We start from the raw sequence: 14,360 nt of genomic DNA, 5'->3' as shown, positions 1-14,360 counted from the left end.
TTTAACCCATATATACTGTATTATAAAGTTTTTACACTTATGCTTATGGTTTTTAGCTTGTAAGATTCCCCCCTTCACACAATCGCCAGTGTTTTTTGGGTATACACCCAACCAGTTAGTAAATGCCAAACTCTTCACCTATGATTTCATGGCTATGAACCTGCAACTGCACATGGGGGAGAATGAGGAAGTGTGGGCTGATTCCTCTGACCTGTCATCTTTAAACATGTCACAGGTTACACATCCCTGCAGAGGATGTTTAGCAAGGAGAGGCACATTACCAATTGTTAGCGCCTCAAGCCACAACCTGCTGAAAGCAGAGTGCCTAGGCTGACTAATCTAAATCTACAGTACAGTCAGTACTGCTTAGCCAGTTGTATGCCACCCCAGCAATGTAAAGCAATACTTTCCTATGGAATTTGTTCCAACATGCACCATGAAATGAAACCTTCCTTGTTTGTGGCTCAAAAAGAAAGATGTGGCTCAATTCCAATGATCTTGGCCTTGTGTTGCTCGACAAACTAACACAGTTTGCAGAGAAACTCATTCTAGCAAACAACACACTGCAATAGCCTCATGCTGCCGTACTTAAATATATATTTAATCTACTTGAGGTGTGTAAGTAGATCCAAAAATAATTATTTTAAGCATAGAGCATGTGATGAACACAGAAGGCAGAATAAGAACCTGTCACCAAACTAAGGACATTAAGATTAGGGGAAAATATATTGAATGAGGTGTACATACTGTATACACCTTTGCCATTATGCATTCAATCTATAATTATGAGTTTGCTATTCTTTACTGGAGAGTACAAAAAGTAAAGACAAATCTAAATGTTAAATCTGAAGATAGGAATGTGTTGCAAACATACATTATAGTTGTACAATACATATTAAACCAAAAGAATCAATGCTGGAAGACAAATATTAAACTAGCTGCCAGGGTGTGGGTTTTATTCACTAAACCCATTAAAGATATGATAATATTTTTTGTCAGATCACAATATCTGCAAAAGTTAGTAAGTTTCAGCCCAGTCCACTCTTATTTGGTCTTAGTTTTGCTATAGCTGACCTGTCTGCTTTTTAAGCATTGCTTAATTTGAAGGGTAAAGATAAGAAAAAATGGACTGATGTATTTGAACTATTTTTGTCTCTTCTAGGCATAAAAAATAAGAGAACAAACAAAAGATACTGAGCCATACTGTTATTGTTCACAGACACACATAGATCCATATACTGTATATAAATACTATGAATACTCATGAAAATACATGAATTAAGAAATAATTCAAGGAAAGGAAGCAAGACCATGGCATACATTACATTTTATTTATTTTTTAGTTTTATGTAACTTGGGATACAGAATGAATTCTTTATTTCCCATACACTACTTAAAGTGACCTCCTGATTTATTCATAACACTGATGAAAAAGGAACAAAAAGGGCTTTTAGCAGCAAAGTTACAGATTGCAAAATGTGTCTTGCTGAAAACTATTACAATGATAGCATAGCATAGAGCAGCGGTAAAATGTCACTGATCATCACAAGTTAGGGGATGGTTATAAATGAATCCACAAAAAGATTAATTTACCACTTCCCACTGTTTTGTAATTAAGATTTTGTAAGGCTAGTATATAGGTATATTGGCAATTCTGCCATGAAAATATCACAAGTGAATCTTGCTACCTTGGACAAAGAGACAAGTGATTTAGGAAGCAACTGTAAATTGTCATTTCAAAGGCAACAGCTGGAAATCACCATTAAAATCTGGCACATTAAGAATACAAAGCTTTGAAAACAACCATTTTGAGTCTCTTGCATGAATGTGCCAAATTAAATCTCATTAGATCAAAACATTAGGTTTGATGTAAAGGTGAAGTTCATGTTGAATATCACTCATCTTCACAATAAAATAAGGTGGGAAGTTTATTAAGTTTCATGGTTGTTTCACAGTTGTTAAAGATAGGAGAATCATGAACTCCAGCACATACTGTAAAAGCACATTTTGGCCAGAGACTTGGTTCCCTCAGCCATGAAGCTCAAGAATAACTGAAAATTGACATTTCAGCATCATGATACACTGCACACAAAATAAATGTTCTTGGCCATCTCAACCAGACATCTATCCAATTGAACATGTGTGGCCTAAATACAAGAAGGCAGCTCACAAGTGGAAACTAAAGGATCTGATGGACCTGGAATTATTCTGATGGAAGGAATACTCAAAAATCGCCCGTCAGAAGTGGTTGAACCTCATACCACAGGAGTCACAAAATTCTGTCTTCAGGGGTTACCCTTGTGATTTCTCTGAAGTATTTATGACAAATATGCCTTTCATCTGTGATTAAACAATAGCATTTTTAGATTTTTGTTTACAAGACACATTAAATAATCTGTACACCTTTCTATCTTTCTGCTACATTAAGTTTTTGTACCTAGTTCTTTAGTGGTATTGTTAAATCTGGAGAGTAGCATATGTACAGCATGCACAAAACAACACACTGATAGTTCGCACAACATCCTATTACAAAAAGACTGTTTTGATAGCAGTTAATCTTGTAAAAGGTATTAATGGTTAGTTCACTAAAAAAACAAACAAAAAAAAGCTAAATAAATCACTGAATGCTCCAGTGATCTTAAAATATGAAAGTTTTTCTTAAAATATTGCTTTCACCACGACTCTTTGCAGGGATAAGCAGCTTTGGGACAATAGATTACATTTTAAAAAAATGCTTCCACAGAGCATTCTGCTTTCACACTTTATTTTCTACTTATGACTGGTGACTGTACTGTACATAGACAGCATATACAGTACTGTATATGTACCAAAAATGCTGAAAAGGCTCAGCAGTTTACCAAAGACAATGAATATTGATTTGTAACTATTCATAGAATAAGTCTTCCCCCTTTCTTGACCTAAAAACTTGCTCTGATCTTAATTTTCTTCTTCGTTTCTCACATTGTTTATGATCACCGAGTAAGATTGGGCGAAGTCAATAGGACAATGTCCTAGTTAAGTCTTAAAAGCTGTGATGTGGTCCCTTCATGGTGCTTACAGTGAAGATATCCTGGCATGTGAGCAGCACTGGGAGCAGTTAATGAGTGAAATTACCTCGCTCAAATATCAGAGACAACCAATTACTCTGTCTGAAACGCTGGCTTGTAAAGCTATCGGTCACTTGTAAAATGGTCTGCTACACACCCGAAAGATATTGTTTAAATAACCTGAAATGCATTTACCATGAAATTGATCCTGTTTCATTTGTTAATTCTAAACCTCCTCAAGTTATCCTCATATGCATACACTGTGCAAAAAACACATCTCATCTGTCTCTTTTAAGATTTTGTAGCAACAATAACCCTTGAACAGGCAACTTCTGAAAGAACCAATTTTGTAGACATAAGAATTTGTAAGGGCAAAAAACACCATTTTAATAACACGTTCCGGACCTCCAGTGTATTATTGTTAAAATGTTAACTGAATAAAAAAAAACAATACCCAAATCTATTATTTCAGATGTCATCATTTTCTTAAACTGTGTTAACCAAAAAGGGATATTTAGAATGTTAAGCCTTGTCATTACATACTGCGTTTTTAGTGTGTTTTGACTTTGCTGTGTTTGAGGTTACACCACTGTGATAAACAGGTAGCATTCCGATTCCATGAGACAATCTCCAAGTATATTCTCAGTGTGGCACAGAATGTCATTTACTAGGGTTCACACACCTGTCTATTGTATGCTTAAGCAGCCTGTGAAATCTTACAATAAAGATTATAATATACACATACAGAAAGAACAGCAGAGCACCGGAGTTTCACTTGAATACTGAGCTGCCAAAGCAGGTGGCATGAAGCAAAGAAAGAATGTATCTAAAAGGTTCCTGAGGGCTAACTACAGTGCTGCTAGGAAACCAAACAATCCAGCCAAGAACAATACACCAAAGGCTGGCACCCAGCCAGACTCTGGCTAACCACCAAATTTAGTCTTAAACCAAGACTACACTGGCTTTAGATTTACTGGTCTCTACTTCAACATTTAAAATCACTTCTCTAATGTAAAATTCACAAGTAATTCAGACTGTTTCTTCTCAAAGACAGCGGACTGATGCCAGATTCTAGTAATTCTCAAGGACTTCATAAATCCACTGAACAAAAAAGGTACAAGGAAGGTTTAAGAGACATGCTATAAGACAGTGTAACATACTAATACTTTAGTTAAGGCCAGGTTATTTTAATGTTCCACATAGTCCAGGTCTTTTGTGCAAATAAAAGATATCCAGTGACATTCCCATTACAATCACAAGTCAATCCCTGTCCATAGGAACAACTGGTCATTTTAGTTTTTTATGGCAAAATCCAATCAAAAGAAAATAAGATGCATTACGGAACTGAGATTAATATAAGAAAATTAGCAGTTTATCAAATAACAAAAACATATAACTAAAGCAAATGCACTAATTTAAAGCAAAACAGTTATTGAACTAAACTTTACACAGACTGATTTGACACTTACTGGACATAATATGGTTTGATATACTCTCCAGATATATGCTCCCCAGTAAAATAATCTATACATAAAACATAGCTAATATTTTAAGACAATATCATTCAAAAACACAGTTGTAGCTTGTGTACATGCTTATTGAGTTAATTGGGGTTGTTTACAGAGTGACGGTTGACAGTGTCAAGACACCAGACTATAAAAGACTAAAAGATTTTAAGATAAATATGGAAATACAGTAGAGAATTGATGGCAGCATTTTAAACATACTCTGCATGAAGCACAAGAACAGAATCTTCCCGAAGGTAAAATCTAGCATGAAATGTAAAAGCAATGTAAAAGCAATTTTGCAAGACAAAAGTTCCAAATCAGAAATCAACATAGAAATAATGCACTTCATACAATGATTAAACCTAAAATGTGGAATGCATCCAGTGTTCAGAAGTATTCAAAAGTTCAAAAAGAAATTTCTTTAGGTATAGAAGCACTTAAGATAAATGAATCTCTCATGATGAGACCATCTTTTACCAATTGTACTTAAGGTAATAAGAGATGCTATTTATAGGCCATTAACAAAACTCTTCCAAAAGTTGTTCAAGTCAGGAGTAATATTTAATGACTGACAAATTGCTCACGTAGCATCTATTTATAAAAAGGTTAGGAAAGTTTCACAGGTTAGAATAGTTAAATGTGAAGAGTATAAATCATGGGATGTTACAATTGTACATCATTAAAAACTCATTCAGAATATTAGCTGTACTCTAAAACATTAAAGGCTTTCAAGAGTTGCAGGACTGTACAATGTGCATGGAACAAGAGTTCACAATTTGAGAAAAGGAAAAGGAGTAAGAACCACATACAGTACAGTATGATACCTCATGAAGTACAGTAGATGGCTAAGAACAACAACACTGGCCCATTGACTGTTTTGTCAAAATGATGCATTTGTGCAAAACACTGATCTTTAGTTACCCTACTGATGTTGTGTCCAAATTTGGCAATGAATTTTTTATGCCACTAAGTTTCAGCTACTTTTCACACAAAGCTCAGGCACAGATGTTCCCAAACTAATATTGCAGTATTGAGATAAAACCAGGAGACAGTTTCCAATGCAGGATGTTTTGTATGAGATCTCTTGTAAAATTTAAAAATAACAACAGGTTCAATGATTGTGGCATAATGCCTGTACTGATTATAACCGAAGACACGGACAAAAAGTGACGAGGGGGGAAAATTGTGTTTGCCTGATCTTATTACAGATTTACAGTAACTCAATTTATTAAGGGCCATGAGCTGCCCGACAGCTAACATCTGGACTCACTCATCTGGCAAGCCGCCATGCCCCTTCATCAGGCCTTGACTATGTTCACCTTTCCCAGGTCGACTGGTTTGCTCTGGAGGGAGCTGTTTTTGGTGGGCCCACAGAGAGGCCTGCTGTGAGGTGCAACTGCTCAGTACTGACAGGTGACCCGCTGGCAAACTGCAAAAGGCAGTGGAAGATACAGTACTTGCTGCAATCAAAGTGTCCATCTGAAAATGATTTAGAACATATACAATCTCTCTGCATAGGCTCAAGGGACATGTGTTTGAAATTCAAGGTTTCTTATGTTTTTCTACTTGTTTCCTATAATGTATTTTCCTCTAGTAATCTTGATGGCTTTTTAACATTTTATTTTTCCATGGGAACTAGATGACAGAGGTACAAATTTCTTCTGGACACTCTTAATCTGGGTTTTATTAAGAGCGATTCATATAGAAAATATAAGACAAAAATATCAGACTAGTGAAATAGACAGAGTAGTCAAATAAAAATTGCAAGATTTTTTTCAAAAACATAATCAGATTATTATTATGTTTGCACACACAAAACCAACTCATATTGCTTTTGCTCAATATTTGCAAGACTTTATGTACCTAAAAACATGTTTATTGTCATGGGCCATTTATTTCCTTTGGTACAGAACCTTTTCTGACTGCACTTAATCACTTCCAGGAAACCAACGAAACAGGCACAAAGGCTGCATCCAAGGCTGTATCCTACAACGCCATGCTGTGAGGAGAACTCTTCCCAAATCCCTACATCGACAGGTTTCAACATTTATATCAAATAATGATTAAAGCCTTTGGATTTGTTATCGCTTTTAAATTTTGACGCACATGACTAAAATAATTGTAGAACTCTTAATTAACACATTTTATTTTTGTGATAAAGTCTGCCCTTTAGTAACCCAAATAAATTTGTGTTTTTGTTAAGAAAGCAATATTATCCTAACTGTAGCTCCTATCAGCTGCATGGCAAAACGTATCAAAGACCACAGAAATAACAACAGAAACATGAACAATAACAAGCATGTTAATAATAACACTAAATAATAACTAAAAGCAAAAAGGAACAGTGCTCTTTGGATTTTTAAAACATCATGAGTTCGATAGGCTCAGATAAATAGAATAAAAGTGGAAACAAAATCCCAGTGTTTGATCACCATTAATCAGAGTTGGACTTTGGTTAAGGTCACATGTGAAGTGAGTTCGGAAGTCTCGACTTAGTCTCTGCCAGGCAGCCATTCACCCTGCAAGGATCAGAAACAATGGAATAGGATTTACCACAACTGGAGGTCCTTCCTCAAAGGGAGTCCTGCACTGAATAGGCATGGAGATTGAATTACCCTCTCACCCCGATAGACGGTGGTCTATGCAGGTCAAGGTTCAGGCACATTGACAGAGACGTGTGGGAAAGCCAGGCAGCATGCCCACACAAACTGCCCACTGTCGCCCACCCTCAGAGTCTCACTCCCCGAGACATTCAAGCCTGTTTCTCAAAGCAAAACCGTCTCAGAGAAATGGAGGGAAAAGGACCAGGAATAAACAAAGGCTTCGAAATACAATGATACATAATGCCTCAGGTTCTAGCAAGTAAACGGACTATTGTTAGAGAGTCGGAGAGCATTGTTTTTTAGAACTGAGTGGTTGAGAAGCTATTATTCATTATTTTTACGATATTTATAATGTTTTAACATGGATTTTAGAACAAAATATGCTCGGGAGGTAGGTAAACAAATAAAATTAAACAAATAAAGATCTTTATTGCAGCTTTAACCACATTTAGCTGAGTGACGCTCGACTCACTTGTCCTGAAGGGACCCAGACTACATATCCAGTTCGGTATCTGTAATTGGTGTCAGGTTAATAACAAAGGAAATACAAAATGTAATGGAGATGAAGCAAGAGCTGCCAAAGCCCAGGCTTACCTGGAAATATCCTGTGATTGTGGGAATGTGAGACCAAGTGCTAAGCACTTAGGTTGCTGGGGGAGATAGAAAAGGGGGTTTATCTCAGGCTCTTTCATGATTTGGTTACACATTCAGGTCAACGCTGCTCTATGGACAACTAGGCGGCCCGAGAAAAATTGAATCCCCTTTGAACAGTTTCATTGTCTCCCAATGTGATAATTGGCTGTTGACGTATTGACCAAGGGCTTTCCGGTGACCAGGGTTACCGTGGAATTTTCTTGTCTTTTCCCTTTGATGTCTTTCCACGAAAGAGTAGATGGGATGGGTATATGAACATAACAATCCTTATTAAATGCACATGGTCATTTACATGCTCATATGATATCATGATGAGTGTGTGCTGAGTACAAACCTTCAAATGATGGCTTATGTATGATCAGGACCTTTAAGATCATAACAATCATCCTACAAATGAGAAAGAAAATCAGTTAATTATTTGTACTGTAAAATAGGTGGATGTTCAACACAGTTGCAGATCTCCTTGGAAGCTCATTGTTAAACATTTTATGTATGTATGTCCTAGTGATAAGTTATAGAATAGTTAACAATGCACAGTTGCAGTGGAGTATTCACATCCCCATTGAGAGTAGATTAATTTACCTTATTAAATATTGTTTCCTAAAGTGTAGTCATCAAAAGGTAATTGATTTTCAAAATTTAATACTGATTGATTGCAGCAGGCAGCATGAAAGATTCCAAATTAATTAACCTAATTCAGATGGGGGGTGGCAGTACCATATGTCTGCAACTCTACAGATATGTCTGTTTAACTAAATGAATAGTTCTTTTTCCAAAGGATGTCAAGTCTTTTTGCTTGTGACTATACTTTGAAACTGATTTTACAGTATCATACCTGTAAACGTAAATGGTGTCCTGAATCAAACTTATATTTTGTATATTTGTGGAAATCCAATATCATATATTTGTGCAGATTTTCATACTGTTAATGCCTAGAATAAGGAAAATAAATCATTATGATTTTAACAAATCAAGAATTTAAGGAGTACTTACAACTCCGATAAGACAGATTTCATTAGTCAAATATTTTTTTTCATGCTTTTATTAATGATTTTTATTAATTCACTCTGTCCAATATTTAGCTTTGAGAGTGTCTCCAAATATAAAAAGGTTCTTGCTGGAATAACTTGTTGGCCTAGTGAACATATGTTTGTGAAATGTTACTGTCAACAGCTATAGTGCTTTACTGCCAGACATAAACTAAATCAACCTAAGTTGAACTGAGGGTTTTAGACACCTCTTAAAATCACATCCCTTCAATCAGTGCATTTTTATTTGAAAGATCACACTTCAAGTGTAGCATTAAATTAATGAACTAACACAGCTGGAGTTGAAAAATAGCCACACTATCGAACAATAATGGTCTACCATCAAAATATACTTGTACCTAATATAAACACATGAAGTATACTAAACAGGAAGCAATCCATTGGCTTTGATGATTTTTCTCCCCTTGGGCTATGTTGCACAACCTCGTTTTTATGAATCAGATATTTTTTCTCTTGCGTGTGTTACAGTTTTTTGTTTCTTTTTAATAGTTAAATACAAAAAGGCTTATTATGCAAGGTGAGTCAAACCAGGTAAACAGTAAAATTAGCAACAGTACTCCACATGGCCTCACTTACACGTTCTCAGGAAATGCTTCTATTAAAATGTATGAAAAGAATATTCAACAGCAACACAGTGAGTATTCAGTTAATGCTGAGATTTATCAATTATAATCTAAGTGCTGTTTCACTGTAAGAAGCATTTTTTTTACAAAACTTAAAATAAAATTAAACAGATTTAATCAATACTATTTATTCCAGGTTTATACAGATGCATATATTGACATTCTAATAACTTACAGTAATTCTTGAAGTGAAGGTATTTAACCTACAGTAATAACAATTAAGGCTTAATGGAATTATGTAAAATTAGATCTGCAAAAGGACAGATACTCGCAACACATTTTGTAAGAGCACCTAGTCTTCAGGAGTAACCCGGTATAAAAATATTCTTGAACAAAGTGAAAAAGTTTTTGATGACATTAAACATCACCATTAACTAGAGTAATGATTTCTAAAACATTTTTGTATTCAATCCAGTTACAAAATGCACTGTTCAACTGCTTTATGTTTAGATGAATATCACACAGGTTTAGTCCATTCAGTTTGTGCACTGGATAAACCAATAACAATACTGGTGACAAAAAGATGGTCTTGCAAAAATCAACTTGTTTAAGATGAGAATGATAAGATTCAAACGCAAAACGTCAAATGCAAATAGAACCTGCCCATTTTAACTGATACATACAGTGCCATATGGAGATCAGGCAAGAGTTACTTGATAGACAGCAGTTTTTAAGTTAACATATTCTCAATAGGATTTAAGTCAGGACTTGGAGTGGCTCACTTTCAGTTAAGCACATTCACTTTCTAATTCTTTAGCGACTTCCATGTAGCTGGCCATATGCTTTGGATGACCGCCTTCCTGAAAGGTAAATTTTTACCCCAGTTTTAAGTCTTCAGCAAACTGAAATAGTTTTTCCCCCCTAATATTTGCCTGTACTTTGCGCTGTCCATTTTTTCTTCAGGCTTCAAATTCCTAATTAAGAGAAGCATCTCCACAGGATGAGGCTGCCACACCATGCTTTAATGTAGGGATGGTGTTGTTTTGTGTTAGAAGTACAGCTTTGCAATTACACCAAAATTACAATTTGTTTTCTCATTTGAACACAAACGTTTTTCATTAGCACTTGTATGCTTTGCTGCACACTACATGTACAATTTTAAATGGTATTGCCACTTTGACATACTGTATACTGCAGGCTAGGATATTATTGACCCATCTCATCCTTTGAGCTCTGTTGCTCTTTCAAAGTTGTCTTTGGCTCACAGTGAGTTCCATAAACATCTTCCTGCTTTGTTGGCTTCTAGTTTGGAGGAATAGCCTGATCTAGGCAGCGTCTGCCACAATATGAATTCAATTAACAGGTACAATTCTTGATGACTTTCAATAGACTGTGCTCACAGGGATATTCAAAGACTGTTATTCTTGCACCTTTCTGATGTGTGCTTTTTGAAGAGACTTGCTTTGAAAACTACATAGTCACCACGGTTACGTCTTTGCTTAAAATACACTACCTGACGAAGGACCCTCACAGAAACAGGTGTTTGTATTTTGAAATATTGAGAAGCACTATTATTGTACACATAGCCCACTCAAGTGATTGTGTGGCTAAATAATAAGTTAATTTTGGGCATCTAAATTAATTGAGCTTTGCCAAAGCAAATCAGTTGAATACTTATGCTAAAATTACTTTTCATAACCATTTTATTTTTTGTTTTTTGCTTCAAATGTGTAGAGTAGGTTGTGTATGTATCAAATATTTATTGGTACTTCATAGTATCACAACTGCAAATGTCAAAGTAACAAAATGTGAAAACGTTGCAGAAGACTGAATACTTTTGAAAGACACTGTATTCTTGCATCCAATTGGGCATAGATCTTCACATTTGTAATCTTCCTCGCATCCATATTCCTTCAAATACATAATTTGACTTATAGTATGCAGTATGACTGAAAGATGACGACTAATAATGTCCTTAATTTCATAGTATGTTTTCTAAAAAATGTGTTTTTTATTAGTGAGTTTTCTCCTACTATTGAGAAACACATGTCAACAATAATTGACTGATTCTATTAATACCTTGGAATAAAGATCTCCTAGTATATTAATGCTGAAATACAAAGTAATTCTATGAAAGTGTTTCTGAAACACTCAAGGAAAACCTACATTTTTGGCTACAGTACAAAGCCACCGTCCAGACCCACACACAGTAGTTGTATGTTTCAGAGACTAGTCGGCAAATTACAACAGACTGCCAAATAGCGAGCTCATAATTACCCATCTAAACAACATCAAAAGAAAACTGGCACCGAGATGCTATGGGAAGCTGATGCTGGCAACGACACTTGTAACAGCTCCGGTAAAAGTGTGTACTAATTTAAGAATGTAACACCTTATAAAATATAGAATTAGTTTATCGCTGCAGGCTTGGGAACAGGTAACTAGGTTCACACATGCCAATTAATATGTACAGTACTGTATATAAAGAGAGGCTTAAACTGGTAGATTCTCTTGCTGAGGTATTCCTTTTAGTTCCATTTAAAGCATACAGTAATACAAAACTTCTGCAATATTTCATTTGAGTCACTTTCAGTCTCACCAAACATTTGCCAACAGATCAGATGTTTTGCTGCTTAGTTATTTAAACATATACACTTTATATACAATTCTTCACAAAGTACTGAAGTTCAGATTTCTTCTGTAATGCAGGATATTATTACAGATATTGCAGAAAGCAGGTGAATTTTAAGCAAAAAATGTAACAAATTGAAAAATTATTATTGTTGAAAGCACTACTTTGTTGCTGTATTAAAGAGAAAAAAACAATGGCACATCACTCACAGAATATCTAACTTTTCTACGAATCTTGTCTATAATGTTTTTGCCACAGCTTGAATAAATTTAATGATTCCATCGCCCTTGTATTCAACAGTAATTTAATTTACTTTCCTTAACTGAAATCATTTACTTTTTGTTACTTAATGTTTGTCAGTAAGCAAAATAATTATTTTTTTAAATAGAGCTTTATTCCTCTGTAAAAAATATTTCTGCTCTTTGCTTATTTAACTTTCAATTGTAAAAAAATACTGTCTTCCCATGTGAAAAAAATAACTGATCATAAAGTGTTAAACAAAATCATTAGTTATACGCTTTCAATACTTTGTGCTCAATAAGTCTTTATAAGGCAGCTATTGAGCTCTTTTACACACTATACTGTGATACAACTGCAGTTCAATAATGTCACCTTCTGCTCAGCCATTTTTCCATCCCAGTAGTGACTTACAGAATCCCATCTCAGTCTAGACAGTTCAATACTGTGTTAACTTTTATACCCTCTGTCTGAAAAAGCAGACATGAGGTAAACACTCAGCTGTACACCATATACAACTGTAGCAAAACAGGTGATTCACACTAAAGATTACCAAATGAACCTTTTTCATGGTCGCTGTTTAGAGATAGTGTTATACACACCATCCACTTTCTCAGTGTCGTCTTAATAAAAAGACACTTAATAAAAGACACTTAAATATACAGTACTGTAAATAGGAATGGGTTAATTATAGGCTTTGATTGACTAACATATTGCTATTATTTTTTACTAATGATCACTTAAAACATAAATTTAAACTGTAAGGAAGAAAGGTGTAATATAATAGTTTACTTCAGATGTATTTATACCCTTTGTTTTTTTTGGCTGTAAACACTTTTTCATGTTTCCAGTATATGACTGTTGCAGGAATTTTATACCAAATGTCTTGTAAAACATTCCAAAGTTTGTTGGATTCCTCTTATTATTCTCTGACTCATGGTAATCCCTTGTGGTCTCAATCAGATTCATGTCATGACTCTTTGGTGGCCATGTTAGCACTTAAGCATACCAGCTAATACATTGTTTTTTTTAGCTGAGTTAGCAGTATATGGTGTATCAGTATTATTTTGGAATGTTCAAAATAGAAAGAGGAAAATAAATGTTTGCATAGTACTGTATATCTTCACAAAAATATCGTTTTGTACTGTAGCTTTGTGTTTAAAAATAAAACACATACAAAGAGGACTTTAAGCTATATGTTTTTCTAATGGCCCAGAATGAGAAGACCTGAAAGAAGGTCAATAAACATTTCTTCTTGCTGAACTAAAGGGATCAATAAAATCAGTTATTTTTAATAAACATACATTCATCCATTTTCTAACCACTTATCCAACACAGGGCTACAGGGGAGCCCAAACCTATCCCAGCAACCAAAGGATGCAAGGCAGGATATACCCTGGACAGGATGCCAGGGCACATATAGACACAAACATACTGTAGACACACACTCACCAGGACCAGTTTCCCCAGAAACCAGTTAACCTACCAGCATGCAGTTAGTCTGTGGGAGGAAACCAGAGCACCAGATGAAATCCATGTAAACACAGGGAAAACATAGACACTCCACACAGACACACAGACAGCACCCCAGGAATTGAACTCAGGTCCCCAGCACTGAGCAGTAGCAGTGCTAACCACTACACCACTGTGCCATCCTTAATAAATTTCAAACAAACTCATCTGGGTGCTGCCAGAGTAGCAATTCCTACTTGGTTTAATACATTGGCTCAACTTACTGTGAGGACAAACTATGGGCAAATATCCCAACTAATTCATTTACTATGGACAGGGAAGTTTGACAGGGGAAGAAAGGACCTCTATGTTAATGATTCACATAAGAATCATATTTGACAAAAGTGACTGGTGTCTGGCATCATTCAAGCATTTCATCATCTCTATCTGTGTGCTCACCTTTTGCTGACAGCATTTATTTTACTTTATTTACATTGCATTATTTGCAGAAACTGCAAAATGGCTAGTGTAAGTGGCAAAATAGCATAAATGGCCTTTATGGAGATAACTAAGAGGAAGAGAAACATAAGATTATAAATGTTACTTTCATTCTAA

General features: G+C 35.3%; 1 protein-coding gene across 4 annotated transcripts in view; it reads right to left on the bottom strand.

The window, feature by feature from the left end:
- Nucleotides 1-14,360, bottom strand: part of arl15a (ADP-ribosylation factor-like 15a) — a 232,326-nt gene that overhangs the window by 18,585 nt on the left and 199,381 nt on the right. The window contains exon 5 of one of the 4 annotated variants that reach the window (XM_015365078.2): nt 8,147-8,199. The exons of the other annotated variants lie outside the window; for them this stretch is intronic. Coding sequence (XP_015220564.1) covers nt 8,161-8,199 — 39 coding nt within the window. The 3' untranslated portion in view covers nt 8,147-8,160. The remainder of the gene's footprint in view (nt 1-8,146; nt 8,200-14,360) is intronic. 4 annotated transcript variants of the gene reach the window in all.

Source organism: Lepisosteus oculatus, chromosome 3 (assembly GCF_040954835.1).
Source record: "Lepisosteus oculatus isolate fLepOcu1 chromosome 3, fLepOcu1.hap2, whole genome shotgun sequence".
Lineage (NCBI taxonomy): Eukaryota > Metazoa > Chordata > Actinopteri > Semionotiformes > Lepisosteidae > Lepisosteus > Lepisosteus oculatus.
The sequence above is the reverse complement of the archived record's forward strand: the minus strand, read 5'-3'. Positions and strand labels throughout refer to the sequence as shown.